At 35.5% G+C, this 19,869-nt stretch overlaps 2 protein-coding genes, 1 long non-coding RNA gene and 1 pseudogene across 3 annotated transcripts; all 4 read left to right on the plus strand.

Annotated features, from left to right (window-relative positions):
- The first annotated feature begins 2,590 nt into the window (after positions 1–2,590).
- LOC132610395 (uncharacterized) lies at positions 2,591–3,961 on the plus strand. Its single transcript, XR_009571137.1, has 2 exons — positions 2,591–3,225; positions 3,622–3,961. It is a non-coding gene; the product is annotated as an uncharacterized LOC132610395 (long non-coding RNA).
- A 1,136-nt stretch (positions 3,962–5,097) lies between these two features.
- On the plus strand, positions 5,098–7,349 carry LOC132611676 (uncharacterized; the record flags this gene model as incomplete). The annotated part of the gene is made up of 3 exons (XM_060326069.1): positions 5,098–5,181; positions 6,248–6,323; positions 7,141–7,349. Coding segments are annotated over 3 exons (201 nt in total), but the record flags the coding sequence as incomplete, so codon positions are not given.
- A 4,950-nt stretch (positions 7,350–12,299) lies between these two features.
- Positions 12,300–15,557, plus strand: LOC132610902 (late embryogenesis abundant protein D-34-like; annotated as a pseudogene).
- A 1,421-nt stretch (positions 15,558–16,978) lies between these two features.
- LOC132610553 (late embryogenesis abundant protein D-34-like) lies at positions 16,979–19,504 on the plus strand. The gene is made up of 3 exons (XM_060324871.1): positions 16,979–17,450; positions 18,329–18,688; positions 18,994–19,504. The coding sequence occupies exons 1-3, from the start codon at positions 17,118–17,120 to the stop codon at positions 19,162–19,164; spliced, it is 864 nt and encodes a 287-aa protein (XP_060180854.1). The 5' UTR covers positions 16,979–17,117; the 3' UTR covers positions 19,165–19,504.
- The last annotated feature ends 365 nt before the right edge of the window (positions 19,505–19,869 follow it).

Raw genomic sequence — 19,869 nt, forward strand, 5'->3', positions numbered from 1 at the left:
TTGTAACAATTATTGCAACCCGAGATTTGATTAGTTATATCAACAAAAGCACTAAATTGGGGAGTGTTGTGTTCATAATGGTGGACATACAAAGTATATAAATACAAAGGCATTGTCATAGAAGAACGACCATTTAAGCTGGCATGATGTAAAACTATATTTTTAGTCGCACCATCATATCACTCTGAATGCAGCCAAACAAATGGTTGATATCCTTTGGTATATTTTCTCCAATAATGGATGTCAAGATATTTTGGAGATTAGTTAATGCAGCATTTCGCAAATTTGTAGTCATGGGTTTGGTGCCAACTTCAGGTACCAAAGCGCTTACATCCCGCCTAATGTATATGTGGTTGGTGGTGATGAAAGATGCCGGAACTCTTTCTTTATCAACTTCAGATCACTTTGAATCTTAGTCTCGAAATGGACACACAAACTCTGCCTCTGGTCTATGGAGTTTAAAAACTTTGTTAAAATGATATAACTAGTTTACGGTCTCTTATTAGGCTTTAAAACACTAATTTTATTGAGCCGTCCTTGAGCTTCGTGAAGAAATCAACTTCACACTAATGCGGATCCTGAGACCGTGATAAGCTTGATCGATTAACAATGACTTTCTCCACGGGTAATTTGCTGTAATCTGGCAAATTTGACATTTTGAAACTAATCGACAAAATAAAATTTATATTAACGGATACACTATATAGGAAAGTAGTGACATGAATCAAAAACATAAATATATAGACATTTTTTTCACTTCATTATATTCATACCACAACAATTATTGTAAGAAACAAAAAACTACACAAACCCTTCACCAGACCACTATATATCATTTAAACTCATATCAAAGAATTATTTTTTTAGCTAGTCAATTAGAATCTTCACTCATTTTCTCATACACAAGCATTAACACTCACATAATCAGTCAGGAAGCTGTGATTAAGCTTTGATATACAAACCTTTTTTGCCCAGACCTTGACAACATCCTTCATAATCTTTAGGAGAGTTTCTTTTACCTGTTTATGTTGTTCTTTATGTGTAGCTTTAGCTGGTTGAATAGGTTGAGGTTTATTTTCATCCATTTTTAGTTTGGGTACCTGTAAAATAGCATAAATAAAATTTAAAACTAGTCTCTCATTGTAAAGTGAACAGAGATGAAATTTTTGTAGACCAAAACTAACCATCATACCCCAAATGGGTATTATCCAAAAAATGTGGGTTGACGTTGACTGATTACCTCCAACTCTGCTTCAAAATTCTTCAAAGGAAATAGATTCACATGAATTGAAACGGATGGAGTATAAATCGCTTAATCGGAGCTTCCTTTTCCAACAAGGAGCATATCTAAAAATTATCTAGAGATCTCAAAATTCAAATTAGAAAAAAAAGGAGAAAGTGAAATATGATAATATTTAAAGCTATAATATTTCCTCATGTTGCTTATATTTATGAATTTGATGAATAAATCTGTTTGATCAGTTTGCAGGTGTACTTTTTGATATCTATATCTATTCTAAAAACAGTTGATCAGCTTTTTCTCTAGTTCGTTCAAGTTCCCCATTGGTTTACCATTCACGTGAGCAAGAAACCTAGGATAGTATAGGTTAAACCTAGGAGAAGGGGGAAAGTTGTGAAGGTTTACCTTTGGTTTTGCTGGTGGTATACATATAGACAAATAGATGATCTGAGGAACAAGGGGGAAGACATCTAGAAGATTGTAACATAAGCAGCTGATAAATTATAGAGAAAATGACATAGTTAAACCTAGAAGATTCGAGAAGAGTCAAGAAGCTTCTAACAGACAAAAAAATAATAATAGAGGATGAAGGTTTAAGCTTCGAACACATTATTGTTAACAGTTTTTGGTTTATTTTTCTTTTAGTGTGTTTTCATGTTCCATCTTACTTGTTTTCTTAATCCTTTTTTCCTCTCAATAATTCGGATTGTTGAACTTGTTTTAATGTTAAGAATAAATTAGCCTTTTGGGCTCGACCGATCCAATCACCTCAAGGCAAATCTCGATCCAACAAAAAAAAAATAGCTCGAACGATCCCAAAAAAGTAGCCCAATCGATCTCGATCCCGGATTTGTTAATGGACCACAACTTTTGGGCTCGACCGGTCCAATCACCTCAAGGCCAAATCTGGCTCGCAGCGGGTTATAGTGTGTCCTACGTGTAAAAACTATTTTTTTTTAAATAATTAAAATTGTACAATGTAATTTTAATTTGAATGTTATGAAATTTGTCATTTATAAATTATTCAAATTAAAGACCACGCTTTAAAGAATAGAAGTGCTAAGAATTTAAAGTCATTAAAATTATAATACACTTTTAAAATACTTTTGTATGAATTGACAAAATCAATTGACGTAAACATAACTTTGAGGTTTTTATTTTAAAACATAGCTTTGAGGTTTTTATGTTAACATTTTGGTAACTTTTAATTAAATATTGGCCAAATACATAGATAGCCCCTTGAACTTGTCCAAATATTTTATCTAGCACCTAAACTAAAGCTATGATCATTTGAACACCTAAACTCTGTTCAAACTGTGTCACTTAGACATTTTTAACAGACGTGGGATAAAGCGTGAGCAACTCAGGTTTTAAGCGCGTGAATATTGAAAAGAGAAGAGCACAAATACTACACCACACCCTTAACTCCGACGACTTCTCCATCTCCACCACCTACCCGTTATTTCACTTTCACTCTATAAATGCTCTGTCACTGCCTCCACCAGACTATCATTATCTCGGCTTGTATTCATCTAAAACCAGTCAATATTCATTCATGAAAAAAACCCAACCCAACGTTCCTCTTTCTCTACAATCACAATCACTTTTGACCAAAAAACAACAGTCAGCCATCACTCTTCAACATCACACATAAAACATCAAGAAAACCCATAAAATAAAGTATTCTTTTAATTTAGGATGTTCTTAGTAAATAATTAGGAGGACCCAGTAGCATCTGGTTAAATTGAAGATATGATAAGCCACAACATCAATCTTCTCTTTTGATAAAATGAGCAATCAAGAGCTTTATAAGTGTGAAAATTATGAAATCTTTGAGTTCAATAGTGATGGAAAATTGTTCAGTTATCTCATTTAAATTGTTCAAGTGGAGGGTGCTCTATTATACCTTCATTGGATTTATTTCCGTTGAGAATGGAGAAATGACAGTGACAGTGAAAGTGCACAAATGGGTCTAATGATAGCGGGTAAAGAAGATGAAGAATTCTGTGAACTGAATTTTCTGTTTTGGGGTGCCAAAAATTATTAATTTTTATTTAAAGCCACATGGCATTGTTTAGTTGGTGATTTTTTTATCACCTTATTGCGTTTGAATTGCACGCATTTTAGTTTGCTAATTGTCTGATAAAAAGTGTCTAAGTAACACACCTTGAATAGACTTTACGTGTTCAAATGGTCATAGCTTTAGTTTAGGTGCATGGATGGAATATTTGGATAAGTTCAAGGGGTTGTTTATGTATTTGGCCTTAAATATTGTCAGGAGCCTACTCAGGCGCTCGTCGATACAAAAGTTTGATTAGTCAACAAATGTTAGTGTATTCAATACAAATAAGAAATGCTACTAATTTTTATATATTTTTCAGGTTCATCCTTCGGCGCCTGCGGTTGCATCTCCCGACGAGGATGAGGTCTTGTTTCTAGACCCAGATCAGCTTGAGATTCTGAGTGTACCAACTGAACTAGATCCCAAGAAGAATCACGTTATGCAGAAGGGCGCAAAGGCGAGGGATGATCATGGCTTAGAGCCCCCTCTTATTAAGAGGAAAAAAAGGGATGGAGACGAAGGCGAGGGCGGTGGGAATGATACGAGCCTTAGACCTAAGGATAGTCTTAGGCATATCACATGTGAGACCCATCCTCGATAGTGTATATACAACAGTGTTGTACAGTTTAAGTAAATATTATATATTTTTTACGTATCTATTTATATTTATAAATATGATCTTAGTCTTTATTATAGTTTATAGTGTCACATTCTAAATTGATAATAAAAAAAATCGTGACATATTCGAAATAAAATTACGCATTAACTTAAAAATAACACGAAACCCTAAAACATAAATAACGTAAAGCTAATGACAACAAGTTTTCAAACAAAAATGGACTTCGAGCGCTTTTCAACTACTAAAATGACAACCCAAAGTTTTGTGTATTTTTGATGTATTGAGCCTACCTTATTAATTGCACAAAAATAAGTAAGGTTCTATATAAAATATTGAAGTTCCGGAGTCTCGAAGCATGATTAATATATGGCTAAAGTACGTAAAAAAGTATGAAAATGTAAAAGAAAGAGAGTTTAACCAAAACAAATAGGTCTTATAGCGCAATATTTTACTACGCTAAAGAAGAGAGGGAATAACCTTTAACGCAGTAAAATACTGCGTTAAAGGTACTTTTGTACCTCTTTTTTTTCTGGGGTATTTTGGTTCAATGTGCCTTTTATTGAGTCATTTTGGTTCCCATAAATATCCATGTTTGAGAATCCTCTCCAACACGAGTCCGGAATCAAAGTGACTCCCAAAAAAAAAAAAAAACACAGTGAACCAAAATACTACCCCTCGCCCTAAAAAAAAACTAGTACCAAAGTACCATTAACGCAGTAAAATACTGGGTTATTGAACTTAATTGTAACAACTCAGTTAAGTCCAGTAACACAGTATTTTACTGCGTTATTCTGGGTGCCTTTTTTTTCCGTACTTTGGGCATAGATTAATCATGCTTCGAGATTCCCAAACTTCAATATTTTATATAGAGCCCTACTAATTTTTGTGTGATTAATAAGGTAGACTCAATACACCAAGGTCGTTTTAGTGGTTGAAAAGTGCTCGAAGTTCATTTTTATTTGAAGACTTATTGTCATTAGCTTAAAGTTTTTTATTTTTAGTGTTTAGATTTAAGTGTGTTATTTTTTAATGCGTAATTTTATTTTGAATAAGCTGCGATTTTTTTAAAATAAGATTTATTCTTACGAAATAGATACACAAAAAATATACTTAATATTTACCAAAACATGCACCGTGGACCCAACCAAGGCTACTTTTGGGCTTAATTTACTATAACATGGTGACCCGAAGAATCTGCCCAGAGGTCACCCTGTTTGCTTCTCCGTCTCCAATTTCGATTCATTTGTTCAGACCCTCAAGGTTTAATTAATTCTCTATTTCCCCCCTAATTAATTGTTTGTGATTAACATAAGAAGTTAGTTTTAGGTATTGGATTATTGAGTACTTCTCCGTCCCAATTTATATGAGGTTTGACGTATTTGGTGAGTCAAATCGCTTTTTTTTTCAACTCTTTTCGTGAATTATTATAATACTTTATATGTAGTTTTCAAATATTATAAAATACCTGAAGGATTTATAAGTCAACCCTCATATTAAGTGGGACGGAGGGAGTATAGTATTATCCTATTCCCTGATTGATTATGTCAAATGTGATGTCAGAGTGCTGGTATCATCCTTAATTTGATGATTTTTGGTATCTTTTTATTCCTTTTTTTCTTTTACCCTTTAAATGACGTTAATTCTTGTAATGGGAATTGGAGAATAAAATTGTGAAAATGAGGTTTCTTTGAATGAGATATGTGAAGGGTCATATAGGAAGAAATGTTGATTAATTGTTGTCTCTTTGAGGTTTATCAAGGGGATTGGAGCTGTTCCACCTACAACCGCATCAATTTTTTCTTGTTTTATTTGTTGTGGATATTTAAAAGAAATGCATTTGTTTCTTTTTCAATGTCAGCTGAAGTGAAATAATTGGAAGTTTGATTGATATTACAGGCGGTGTGTTAAGAGCTAGATAAAATAATGTGACGGGCTAATAGCTAATTCTCCATTTGCAGAGCTATAGCTGTATTTGTTTTAGATAATGTTAACGTGAGCATGAATCATAGGCCAGTGTTTAATGTTCAAGAACTTCTTTAGTACTGAAGTTTGTAAGGATCAATATCAAAAACCAAACTTGATGTGGATTTGCCAAGATTAAAGGCATACAAAATTGACATCGTTATAGCTGGTTTTGATTTCCATATTGTAAACGTGAGCATGAGCCGTAGAGACGTAGACCAGTGTCTATGTTCCAGAACTTGATTAGTAATGAAAGTCTATAAGGGTAAATATCAAAAATCAAACTTGATATGTATTTTCCAAGATTGGATGCATTTGCTAATTTATCTGCTCATCACTGCTTTTCTCTAACTTTGCCATGTAGGAGAAAGGAATTGAAGTTCACGAGAGGACTCAACCAGATGGCAAGACCAAACAAGTCTTTTTCTTTGATCCAGATGGTGAGATTCTCCTTTTATTCATAAGCTGATATCACATTGCTTCCGAGCTAATAATGTCTTTAAGTTTATAAAATTGGATGACTATCTACTCAACCTCAGAGAAGAAAGCAAAACATGAAACTCTTTATACTCCTTTGAATCTCTTAAACTGATGTCTATCCTAGTATATCAAATTCTTCACAGTTAAGCACTTGATATTAGGTAGTAAATTTTTTGAAGTTGAAGTGGCAAAGGTTTGCGGGACTTGTGACTTAGGTCGCAGGTTCGAGTCTTGTCGTGAACTAAGCAGGTTATTTAAGTGGAGAAGGGTAGAGGCGGGCCCATTATCCCCAAGTTTCATTGGCTTTGGAACCTATGGAAGGAGAGAAACAGTAGATGCTTTGAAGGAATCTCAACTCCTATTTGCTCCCTAAAGTCTAGGTGTTTAGCTAGTCTTTATAGTTGGCATTTTTTTGCTCCTGTAAACAGTGTGGGTAACTTTCTAGATTTTGTTAGCTCCCTTTCTCTAGTTCGGTAGAGATGGACTATCTTTAGATTGCTTTTCTACAAGTTTTTGCTGAGTCTGCTTCATGTTTCTGTTTGAAGCAGCTTTTCACCTATCTGTAACCTTGCATCTTCTTGATGCTTTACTAATGAAATTTTATTACTTTACCAAAAAAAAAAAAAAGAGTTTGCCCCGAACGAATTTCCTGGTCAAAAGTTTTTTTTTTTTTTTTTTTTTTTTTTTTTTTTTTTTTTTTTTTTGTGGGTTGTTGAAATTTGTACATTACATGTAATCGGAGTTTCAATTCAATAACATATGGTTCTTAATCTGCAGGGAATGGTTTGGAGGTAAGCAGTGCGGCTCCTCTCTCCTGAACAGTGACCAAATACTTGGTCCCGCGTAATTTGTAGCCATAAGTTTTAGAGTACTATGAACCCACAGGCCTTAGGAAACATTAGCTCGGATTATGACCTTACGTAAAATTGCCTATTGGTATGAAAATATTTTTCTGTTGTTTACTGATGTTTTCTCCTTGCAATTGCCTCCAGGAACCTTGTACTCTGAATTGTAGCCGGTGCCAAAAGACTCCAAATTGATAGCGTAAGGAATGTATGTATGTAGATTGATCTCTCAATAATACAATACCAGTGGATTAGTGGTAATAGCAACAAGAAACTGATAGATATTAGCAGTGATTGTTAAGACATTTGAAGGAAGCTGAAAAATTGAATTCTGCTCTCGCTTTTCTGTCGGATGCTGTAAGTTCATAGTATATAACTTGTATGATAAGCTGTAACATCCGGAGTCATATAAGAAGTATTGAAATGATGAACTAAACTAATGCTATTACTTGATCGTCAAAAATAGTTTTTATAGCTGATTTATCTATTTCAAGTTATGTAACAAAGATTGACAAATCTGAAGCAAGCTGCATAGCTTTCTCGGAAGATCACTGATTCATGTATAGTGTATGTCATCAGTTTGCTATCTGATTGGGTTATCGGCTTGCACGATATTAACTTAATTCATAAAATTAACAAAAAAAAAAAAAAAACAGATAAAAGTGAAGCAATGTTTGCTTCCCTCGCGCTCCCATTAATTAAAGAGTCCGAGTCTTATTTCCAACTCGTGTACTTAGCAGATACAAAGCTTTATGATAGCACTCAATTTTTCCTATTCGGTGTTCGATCTATGATTTATCATTCATGGACGTTGATAAGATCCATCCATTTAGCAGCACCTTAGGATGGCATAGCCTTAAAAGTGAAGGGCGAGGTTCAAATGAAGAAAGGCTTACGGTGGATACCTAGGCACCCAGAGACGAGGAAGGACATAGTAATCGACGAAATGCTTCAGGGAGTTGAAAATAAGCATAGATCCGGAGATTTTCGAATAGGACAACCTTTCGAACTGCTGAATCCATGGGCAGACAAGAGATAACTTGACGAACTGAAACATCTTAGTAGCTAGAGGAAAAGAAAGCAAAATCGATTCCCGTAATAGCGGCGACCGAAATGGAAGTAGTCTAAACTACTAAAAACTGGCTTGTGGGGAGGCAATACAAGTATCGTGCTGATAGGTGAAGCAGCCTGAATGCTGCCCCCTAAATGGCTAGAGCATAAAAAAGAGCAAAAGTAGATGAATGACATCAGCTTAATTATATTCTTTTTTGTTAATCATTTTACTTGATTTAAGATAAAAAGAATTATCAGACTTGCTCATACAGCAAAATTAATTACGTGAACTAACAGTCAAGGCCTGGTTTAAAGTTGTAATCTGATTATACTAATTAATATGATTTTTTAATATCCAGTTGCTAATGAAGACTACTAATAATCCGAATAATCGAAACTAAACTCGATTTGTTAGCGACATAACATTCTCATACTCTAGTTTGGTACTCAACAAGTGACTTCCCAGTAAGTTATCTTGACTATTCAAGAACATTCAAAGTTACATATCTGAGTCATCGTTCCTGCTTACAAGTCCGCCACGTTTGCACATAGTTGCAACGTGTCAGCCCTCGACTTACTCGAGCATCGCCAACACAAAACAACTTTTCTAGAAGAAAATAATCGAAATATTTGCACCCCTTTAGCATGAAAAAATATTGTAAAGCATACATACTGTTACATCCCGTATTTTTGAACGTCGAATTAATTGTAAGTTGAGGTGGGGCTCACACGTCAAGATTTTTTTGGGACATGTGACAAATTATATGAATCACATATGTGAAGTTAAACACAACTCAAGAAGGACCCTTGGGCCAAATCAAAGTGGAAGTCCTCAAAACGAATATTTTTAAGGAAACGTTTTCGGGTGACCTGACTTTGGGGGGCAAAAACGGTATTATAAATTTGGAATTTAGAAAAATACCAAGAAATAGAAGTTGTAGATAATGGAATTAGCTTTCCATCCATAGGTTGTGGGTTCCCAGGTGACGTCGGTACACCGAGATATGAACGTTTTAAGGTCGAAAGGTCAGTGGGCTAGGCCCAACTCGGGACCAACCGGGTTAGGCCCAAAAAAAAATAAGAAACATTGAGGCCCAAGTGAGGGTGGCCGGCCATAGTATGATGGCCCAAGCCCATGGGGGGTCTAATTTGTAGTATTAAAAGATGACTAAGTCATCTTTAACTTGTGGAAAAAAATCAAGAAACTTGTAGAACATAAAGACCACCCCAACTTTCGGCCATGACCATGGAATTTTAGCTCTTTGAAATCTTCTCCCAAAAATTGTTTTCTTGTGGTATTCTTACTAATTCAAGGGTCCTTTACAACTTGGTGTAATTATTTTGGAAGAAAGAGCACTTGTTCCATCAATCTCACACTTGGGTTAAGTGAAGAAGTTGAAGAGAAAAGGTAAGAATATATCCCTCCTTACTATGTTTTGAAGGTTGGTTTATGTTGTAATATATGGAAATGAGTAGAAATTATGGAAATAAGAAAGTTTACAAAGTGGGTTTGGATGTGTGCATGTGTATGTAAGGTTGTATAAATAAGAGGAGTTGAATTTTATGTTGTATTCTAGTTGTAGTTGTGGTGGACCTTATATTGGAAATGGAAGAAAATGGTTCAAGTTGGCATGGAAAATTATTGGAAATAGTTATAGGAAATTATGTGATTTTAATGAAGTTTTTATGTAATTATGAAGTGGAGTTCTAAATGTGAATTATTATGTTAGTTGGTGAATTTGGAAGGATAATAGTCCATATTGGCATGAAAGATTGGTTGTTAAGTGGTTATGAGAAGTTTTGTGATTTTATGATCGATTTATGTAATTATGAAAATGAAGTTGTTAAGATGTAAATTATGATTATGGTTGATGAAATTGGAAGATGGAAACATGTTATGAATATGTATGTTGAAGATTAGAAATTTTGGATGGATTATGGTTTTGGTGAAAAATTTGTACATTTTGTATATCTTGTGAATATTTTGTGGAAATGATATGAAATGCTTCCGAATTATGTTGTAATGATCTTGATTAGTAATGAATACGAGAATGTCGATATTGATTTGAAAATACAAAGTTGGAATGAAGGTTATGACATTATGTTGGAAAGATGACTAACTATGTTATATTGTGTTTTATAGTGATTGTTGTTGTTGGTGGTGTTGTTGGTGGGTTGTTGTTGATTGTTTTGGCCGAGTTAAATTCTCGGGGATGCTATATGTATAGGGGAGATGCTGCCCAAATTTCTGTAGGCAATTATGAATAAAGATTGAATACTTAAAGATTAGAAATTGAGAATTGGTAAATGTGACCAATTACAGATTTTGGGCGAAACGGGAATTGAATTTGGAAAGGCGTAAAGAGCATACAAGGTATGTAAAGTTATCCCGATTCTTCTTTTGGCATGTCCTAGGTGTACTAGGATCGGATTTGAGCCTCGGAAAGTATTCTGCTCATCGGAATCCGCATTTGAAAATACCCCTTTTTCATTCAATGGAATTGAACCCTATAAGTATGCTTTATTGAAAGAATTGTGCAAACTTCCGCAAATTGTTTAGAAAATTATGGAATGTCCCCAGAACCTCCGTAGGTGACTTTATAAGCTTAAAATACGTAATTTGAGCCCACCGCTTCGTTTGTCCCAAGGTGGGCCCACTATTTCCGATTTTACCCTTTTAGTGGTTATGACTTGTCTTCGAGCGTTTTTTTAAAGAAATATTTTTAACTACGCTTGTAATTACTAAATAAAACTTGTTTTAAATATTCCATTAAGTCTTGTAAAACTGTTTCGGAACTTGGAAACGAACTTAGAAAGATTATGCTTCTGTAATCCATTATGACATCCGAAATACACTCACTATGATTCTGTCCGATTTCATTATTTCGATTTGTCATCCGATAGGTCTTATTGAGTCTCTGGAAATATATGACATTCGTTTGAATTATTTTGATAAGCCCCATAATGTATTTTGAAACATGAAAATGATTACAAAAAGCTTATTTTGACATATGCTATTGGGATATCCGAAATGCATACACTATGATTACTGCTCCGCTTCTGTCATATGGTTTGTCATCTGAATTATGCTACTGAGTCTCCGTAAATGTGCTATATTTTATTTTGCATTAGTTTCTCACTACTCCATTCGTGGATGCCTCAACGTTTCCTTCACTGAGCCCGGGCCAGGATATGTTCTCAAGCGACTTCCACTGCATTATTCGCCGTGCCTCGATGTGAGGGGGCAGGTATACATGTACATGGGTTGTGGAGTATGTTGTGCCATGTACACTATTCTGATATGATATGATATGATCTGATATGGCCATCTGATATGATATGCTATGCTACGGGGTTATCCCCTATTCTGATCCTTATTTGTTGTGGCACCAATGTCGGGAGGGTGACCACGTTTTGTCTGCCGAGTCCCTTGGCGGGGGCCGGATACGATATGACATATGTACACACTTTTTATGATTTGAAAATATGCATATGGTATTCTGGATTTTGCATCCCTTTTCTGTTCGTTCTGTTTCCGGTTATGACTCTGTTTCTGTGATTCAGGCTTTACATATTCAGTACATATTTCGTACTGACCCCCTTTCTTCGGGGGCTGCGTTTTCATGCCGCGCAGGTACAGACGACAGGTTTGCTGATCCGCCCGTTTAGGATCTTACTCTGCTATCTTGGAGCGCTCCTTTATCCGGAGCCCATATTTTGGCACAGTCTTCTGCTATCGTATATATGTACATTATTCAGGGGTACGACGGGGCCCTGTCCTGTCTTATGATTCTGTTATGTTCTGTAGAGGTCTGTAGACATACTTGTGTGGGTTCTGTATATGTTTTTGGGTTGTTATGATCTGTGATGGCCTTATCGGTTTCCACGTGCTATATCCGTTCGTCTGCGATATCTAGTAACGCCAATTAACTTTTATATTGACATATTCTACTAGTATGATGGTTTGGGTTATTGGGTACGTTTGGGTGTCCAGTACGAACACTAGTCACGGCCTACGGGGTTGGGTCGTGACACATACATATCACCAAACTGCAAAACATCAGAAAAAAAAAAAAAGAAAAAAAAGAAAGATGAGTCAAGGACAACCTCAAAGGCCTGAAACAGAACGCCAGCAAGAGCCCATAAAATACGGAAACGTTTTTAACGTAACAGGGGAACTAGCTGATCAGCCAATTGCACCACAAGATGCAGCCATGATGCAGAGTGCTGAAACCATGGTGTTTGGGCAAACCCAAAAAAATGGTCCAGCTTCTGTCATGCAGGCTGCTGCTACCAAAAACGAAAGAATTGGGCTTGTTAGTCATGAGGCTACCACTCAGGTTGCTAGTGATGAAGGTGTTACTGTAGCTGAAACCAAAGTACCTGGTAGACGTATAATTACAGAATCAGTTGCTGGACAGGTATATAAATCTTTGATATTAACTTGCTCATTTTATTCTTAATGATACGTTCTTATGATTATGAAAATGTTATGATTAGTTTATATATGATCTAAGGATATTTTTTATGATTATAAAAATGTGATGCTTTGTTTATATTGGACCATAAGTTCTAAGGATCTTTTTAGTATGTGTAGAAGTTTAGTTTAGCACTTAAATCAAACGCTATCAAGTAAACTATTCACCAAATATAGTTAATGTCAAGTTACTACAATCTTTAATAGGCGGTTGAGCATAAGCCTGGTTGAGATTTGAAAAAGATTGTTGGATTTGAAGTTGTAACCGAAAAGCGTATTTGGAGGTTGAAATGGTGTTTGAACATGAAATACAGACGGAAAAAAGTCTAAAAACTCTTACAACCTATTTTTCAAAATTCAAGTTCTATTTTATGTTTTAAACTAATTGAAATAATGAGCAAATTTGATAAACAAAGTATTTAAAATTTGATAAACATAACATGTAATCTTCAAATTATATTTCAAATATTTGGAATCTTATCTGTGGCCAAATGGTTGATTTGATCATAATTTCGGAGACATGACCTGCTGAAAATGTTTGTCACTCTGAAAATTGAAATATTGCCACCTTCCTTGTCCCTTATTATTAAGTTTGTTGGGGAGGGGGCTGAAGGAGTAACTGGGGAGTTTAGCTGTCCTCCACTTTCATCAACTCTTCACATCTGGCAGTCTCGATATGCTTCTATTTTTCTCTCTCAATCCCAAGCTCAAGAACACAATATTGCTTGGAATAATATTGATTTCCATTATTACTGTATTACCGAGTCCATAGCTTTACAAATCAAACGCACTCCTTGGACTTTCAAGGATCGGATACAACCCACTTGTCTTTAAAGCCTATAAAATAAATAAAAAATTAATTGATATTCCCGAAACCCGTTTTTGCCTGAAAACAAAATATATTAAGCAGTTTGTATATGATAAACCTAAAATAGGTACTCATGTATTTTAGATTATTGCAGATATTGGGGCAATATATTGAGCCTGTTCCAGTAATAGCAGCAGCAGTAGGAGGAATAGATGTGGAGGAAGCGCCCATAACAATAGGAGAAGCTCTGGCAGCAACAGCCCACACAGCAGGGGAGAAACCGGTGGAGCAGAGCGATACAAGCGGCTGAAGTCAGAGCCACCGGTACTAGCGTTACTATCCCCGGAGGATTAGCGGCCACAGCTCAGTCAGCAGCCTCAGCTAATGAGGTGTTGGCTCAGGATGTGGATAAAATCAAACTTAATGATGTCTTGACTGTAAGACTCTTGCACACTTTTGCCTTCCATTTTAAGATGGATTTTACGTTTATATATGCTGTCATTGTTAAACTTTCATTATCAAGTACTCACTTCCTTTCAATAAAGGTGGCCGTAGTTCGACTAGTCACGACTTCAAGAAAAAAAGGGAAGTGTCGATTCTTATAGTCATAAATCATAAACTATAGATACAAATATTGGTACCAAAATGTCACTTGAATTTCGTGATCTTTAACATACTCCCTCCGTTTCAGTTTATATGAACTCATTTGACTGGACACGATATTTAAGAAAGAGTGAAGACTTTTGAAACTTGCGGTTCAAAATAAGTCTTGAATATTTGTGTAACTGTAAATCATTTCATAAAGTGAATTTCTTTCCAAATTAGGAAAAAGGTCATTCATTTTGGCACGAATTAAAAAGGAAATAGGTTCACATAAATTAAAACAGAGAGAGTATTTGATTTTGGAATTAGAGATTTTTTGGGGGGCAATTAAACATTTTCTTTTTGAATGTTGTGATTTTAAATATACATGTGAGATTTTGGAACTGAAATTTCCTTTTGAATGTTGTGATTTTAAATATACATGTGAGGTTTTGGAATTGGAAATTATTATAGGAAGTGACATTCTTTTCAAAATGAAAACCGACTAAAATGAGAAGCCAGACACAAATTGAAAGATAGGGAGAATACTGTATATTTTAACTTGATTGTGTAGAACAAATGGTTGTACCACTAGTCTGCTGTTACCTCTTTCGAGATTTTGTCTTAATTTTAAGTGTGTGATAAGTATACTCTGCCCTACTTATCCTCATATTTAAGGATATAATTGTAAGTTGACATTCAACCAAAAACAAAAATTGTTCCCAATAATTATGAAATTCTCTAAATACTGATGATAGTTATAAGATCGAACAGAATAAGGATGATCGACTCACATAACCAACTTTAATCAACTAGTTAATTATAAAACTTCTTTGTGATTAACGTGTAGTTGGTGAAAGATTTGAGTGATAATTGATGTTTTTGTTGTGATTTAATTATATATAGGGTGCCAAGGCTAAATTACCGGCTGATAAGGCAGCGACGAGGCAAGACGCAGAAGGGGTTATGGAAGCAGAGCTTCGGAATAATCCGAGCCTCACAACCAGAGGCGTATGTAGCATTGTATATTGGGGTTCAATTGAACCCCAAACTTTCGACGCGGAGCATAAATTTGTGTGTAAAAAATTACTGAAATTGTAATAAATAGTAGATATGAACCCCTAACTTTAAAAATATAATGAGTTCAATGCTAAAAATCTTAAGTTTGAACCCATAGAGTTTAAATCCTGGATCCGCCTCTGCTCACAACTTATCCTGGTGGAGTAGCTGCGTCTGTGGCTGCTGCTGCAAGGCTGAATGAAAAAAGTTCTTAATTGAGCTAGGCTCATATATGTATAATATTAATATCACTATGTAAAGTTAGCCAGACGTTGTTCTTCCTATTGTTTTTGCCCTTTGTAATTAGTTGTTAGGCTGTGTAAAAGTTTCCTACTTTGTTAAATTATGTTAGCTCCGTCAGCTGCGTAAATATATGTATATATCTCCAATCCGAAATGGATCGTCTTTTTGGCAAGTTGCAGTACTATTGCACCCAGCTTTCACTTTCGATGTACAAGACATGACACCACTAATTTAGAAGTAGCCTAAGAAGTTCATCATAAAGCCTAGACTAGATAAAAGTAATTCATTGTAGTTACCATCTCTAAATTCATCAACATAGTTATTCGATACATTCAAAATGAAATTAAAAGCTTACCAAAAAAAAATAAAAAATTACATGCAACATATACTATCAAAAAATGATAGTTGCCTCATAAGAATACACTGTACCTAAACAAAGTTAAAACCTATTTCTTTCGGTAGAAGTTCAAATACATTCTACAGTACTATAGTAAGGTCGAAGCCGTGAGCTTTAAGAAATTTCCAAAGACAACGCTGCTGGACTTTCAGTTACAGCCTCACATGACCGAAACTCTCATAGTTTCACCGCTCGTAACATTGTTGTATTTCTCCTATTTCTGCGTGTTAGTTTGATTGAATACAAAATTTAATTCACTAAATATGAAATTAAAGCAAGCAAGAAATTTTGTGTTCTATAAATTTGAATTAAAAATATATGGCGTTTTCATTGAAATTTTTAAAATACGTACCTAAATGTTAAAATTAAATAGTTAATTTTTCAGCTTCAATTTATGTGGCGTTTTTTCGCTTCGTGAAAGTCAATTATTTGATTAATTTTTGAAGCAAATTGAATTTAAAAAATAGGAAATTAATTAGCTATTCAATAACTACAAGAAAAATATAATAATGTACTTTTTTTCTCATCTCAATATAATAGAAAAAAATTGTTTTGCGGTTTTGAGAAAAAAATTATACTACGAAAGCGAAAAATCCCACGTCATACAGATGTATTAAGTATAAAAAATAATGTTTCTTTTTAGATAGTAGATCAAAAAGAAAGTACTAACAGAGAATTTGTTTATTAATTTAAGCATAAGTACATCGTAAAAACTCTGCTCCACGGCCGCCATTAATAGATTTCCTATTTTATGTGGTGGTGATACTGAAAAGGTTACAAGTTGACAATGTGCCAGCTACGTTTTATTAGTGTCACGTTATTCTTGTTGTATTGTGCAAACGGTACAATAAACTTACTATCAAGTAGAAAGTTTCGAATATCTTCCAACCAATAAGGTTATAAGGGGTTAAAACAAGTAATGGTAACGCTAACCACAAGCAAAACCAAAGTTACGTTGTTGATATTAACATTAGCAATTGGTTTGCTGTGAACTTTATGTGACTGATATAAGAGAACACAAGCAGTGGATAATCACACTATGCCATGAGAAAAGTGAAGTTTGACATGCAAGTGCCCTAGGCTCTTTAGCTGCCACATCTATAACTTTAACGCCACCACATTTTTTCAATAGCCAATTGTCCCAAAATCCCTCGTCTCAATCCAAACAATACCTCCATCTTGTTTCATACTTATATCCTTTCTTCTTCCTCAGCCATACCGCGCAGCTTTTAGATTTCTAAGTGAATCCCTTAATTCTCAGTGTACGTTTTAGCCAATAACTTTAAAAAAATGAGTCAAGAACAACCAAGAAGGCAACAGGGACAGGGTGATCAGGACCCAATCAAATATGGTGATGTTTTTGCAGGTGTCTCAGATGAGCTTGGAGAAAAGGCAGTTAAGCCAGAAGATGCAGCCATGATGCAGAGCGCTGAAACCGCCGTGCTCGGGAAAACACAAAAAGGCGGTCCAGCAGCTACCATGCAATCAGCAGCTAATCTTAACGTGAGTGCTGGTCTAGTTCAGCCTGGTGATGTTACTGATGTTGCAGCTCGAGAGGGTGTTACTGTTACTGGGACGGCAGTTCCTGGAGCTAATATCATCACTGAATCAGTTGCTGGGCAGGTAACGTTGTAATACTTATTACTAGTGGTAACTAATTTCATCTCAATATATTGGGTGCTATTCCGTTTCTAAAATTTTATATGGAACACTATGCTATATGTCTATACTATAATCTTGCACAACATGGAGTTAGCAAGAAATTACAGAACGTGTTACATGATTTTATCTGTCTTTTTAGCAATAAATCAGTAGTTAAAGTTTTGATCCGAAGTATTCTTGTCATTTTAGAAAATCAATCTTTAATTATTACTCCAAGAAAGCATAAAATTATTAATTAATCAAGGAAGAGAGAAGGATAATCTAGACAAATATTCATATGATTAATGCTCTACTATTAAATACTTCCCCTGGTCCAAGAAGGATTTAGTCTAAATTACCTTTAATTGAATTTGCATTTTGGTAAGTTTATAACTAAGTGCATATCTAGTATGGAAGTATATAGTAATACGATATAGTATTTTGTACATATCAAATTTCATTAAAGAAATAGCAAAAGTACGCATAGGAAATTCTAATTTAGAGAAGACTTTTTCGGAATGCGCAAATAAGGGTGAATATATTTAAAACCTTTTAAACCAAAATGAAATTATAACAACACCAAAATGTTATGAAATTTAAGTTATGTACCGTAACATGTCATAGCATAGCAGGTTACTTTTTGTCATTTGTTTTAGGTAGCTACATTACTATTGATGATTATTAACTGATCCAATTGGGTAATTATTTTTGATCCCCCGTCAACACACATCAAACTTAAACTTGTTATTTTATTCTTATGGTTATCGCCGTCCTCGTTTGGTGCCACGAAGGCCAACGAAAGAAATTAATTGCTGTTTCTAATTACTTGACCAGATTTATCTACTGGTGTTGATATACAGGTAGTTGGACAATACATCCAACCAACAGGAGGGGCGACTCAAGGTGGTGCTGTTGCCACAGGACAGCAACAAGGGGTAACTGGAGGCGATGGCGGTGGTGGAGGACGGCAACAAGGAGGTGGTGGTGGAGGTGCCAGAGCGATCACGATAGGACAAGCTCTTGAAGCGACTGCAAAAACAATACCGGCCAAGCCAGTGGATCAGTGCGATGCAGCAGCAATCCAAGCAGCTGAAATACGAGCAACAGGCAGTAATGTTATCACTCCTGGCGGGGTCACAGCCACTGCTCAGTCGGCTGCGGCCTATAATGAAACTATGATGAGAGATGAGGACAAAATTAAGCTCGGAGATGTCTTGTCGGTAAGTAATTAAATACTCCCAGCTTTTTTTTTTACCGAATGTACGTTATTTAACTTTGTTACTTCCGTTTTAGGGATTTAAACATCTTGCCGTCATAATAGATTGTTTGAACTTGCCTTTGTATATTTGGTGTATATTACTCTGCCTAAGGCTAAAAATAATAGATTGTTTGAACTTGCCTTTGTATATTTGGTGTATATTACTCTGCCCAAGGCTAAAGATATTTACCCGCGTATTGCCTAGGCTAAATTTTTTATGACGGCTTATATGGTGCTTTCATATTATGACGACTTGCATGCATACAGAGTGCTACTACGGTGTTGCCAGCGGATAAGCCAGCGACGAGGCAGGATGCGGAAGGAGTGGTGGGGGCGGAGATACGCAACAGACAAGACATGTCCACCACTCCTGGGGGAGTCGCTGCTTCTGTGACTGTAGCTGCCAGGATGAATGAAAGGAGTCAACAACAATCTTAATTTCCTAAACTGGAATCCATAGGAATAGTTGGTTTACCTTCCCCTTAAAGGCTAATATCTATGTGTTATGCTTTACCGAGTCTTTTTGTTGTGTTGGGATTGCCTCGAGACTTGTAAGCAACAAACACACTTCTGGTTGAATGTTTGCTCTAGCGATGTATAATACTAGTCAGTTATAGTCAAAGAAATGTTTGAGCTTGTTTCTTAAGACCGTGCAGCCACTATGGTTAATTAGGTTGTCTTCTCAAACGGTCTTGCTAAAAATATCAAGTAACATGTACCTTTTCTAGCTTTGTCCAGTTCCTCATTCCTATTTAGTGGATATGCCTCTATTCTGTTACTTTTGAAAGCAGAGTTATGGAGCCAGCTTTATTTTTATCTCAAGTCCGTGTGAGACGCACCTGTCTAACGACCTAGAAAGACAAATATACCATACTTGCCTGATTGTGCCCTGTTTTACTCAAATATAGCTCAGTTCGATCCTCCAATGTACCGCATTTCCGATAGATGAAGATAGGATAGATAGCTCATGCTACTTTTTAGCCAAAAAAAAAGAAAAAAGAATCTGTTTGCAAGGAGATTAGAGAATATGAAGGTGCCTCGCCCTATACTATAAAGACAAATTTCTGCACCATATATCCTAAATGTTAGGGACTAGGGTATGTTGGCTCATCTATTCACATACATCAGAATTTCCCGTTTGTC

Source organism: Lycium barbarum, chromosome 9 (assembly GCF_019175385.1).
Source record: "Lycium barbarum isolate Lr01 chromosome 9, ASM1917538v2, whole genome shotgun sequence".
In the NCBI taxonomy this organism is placed as follows: Eukaryota; Viridiplantae; Streptophyta; class Magnoliopsida; order Solanales; family Solanaceae; genus Lycium; species Lycium barbarum.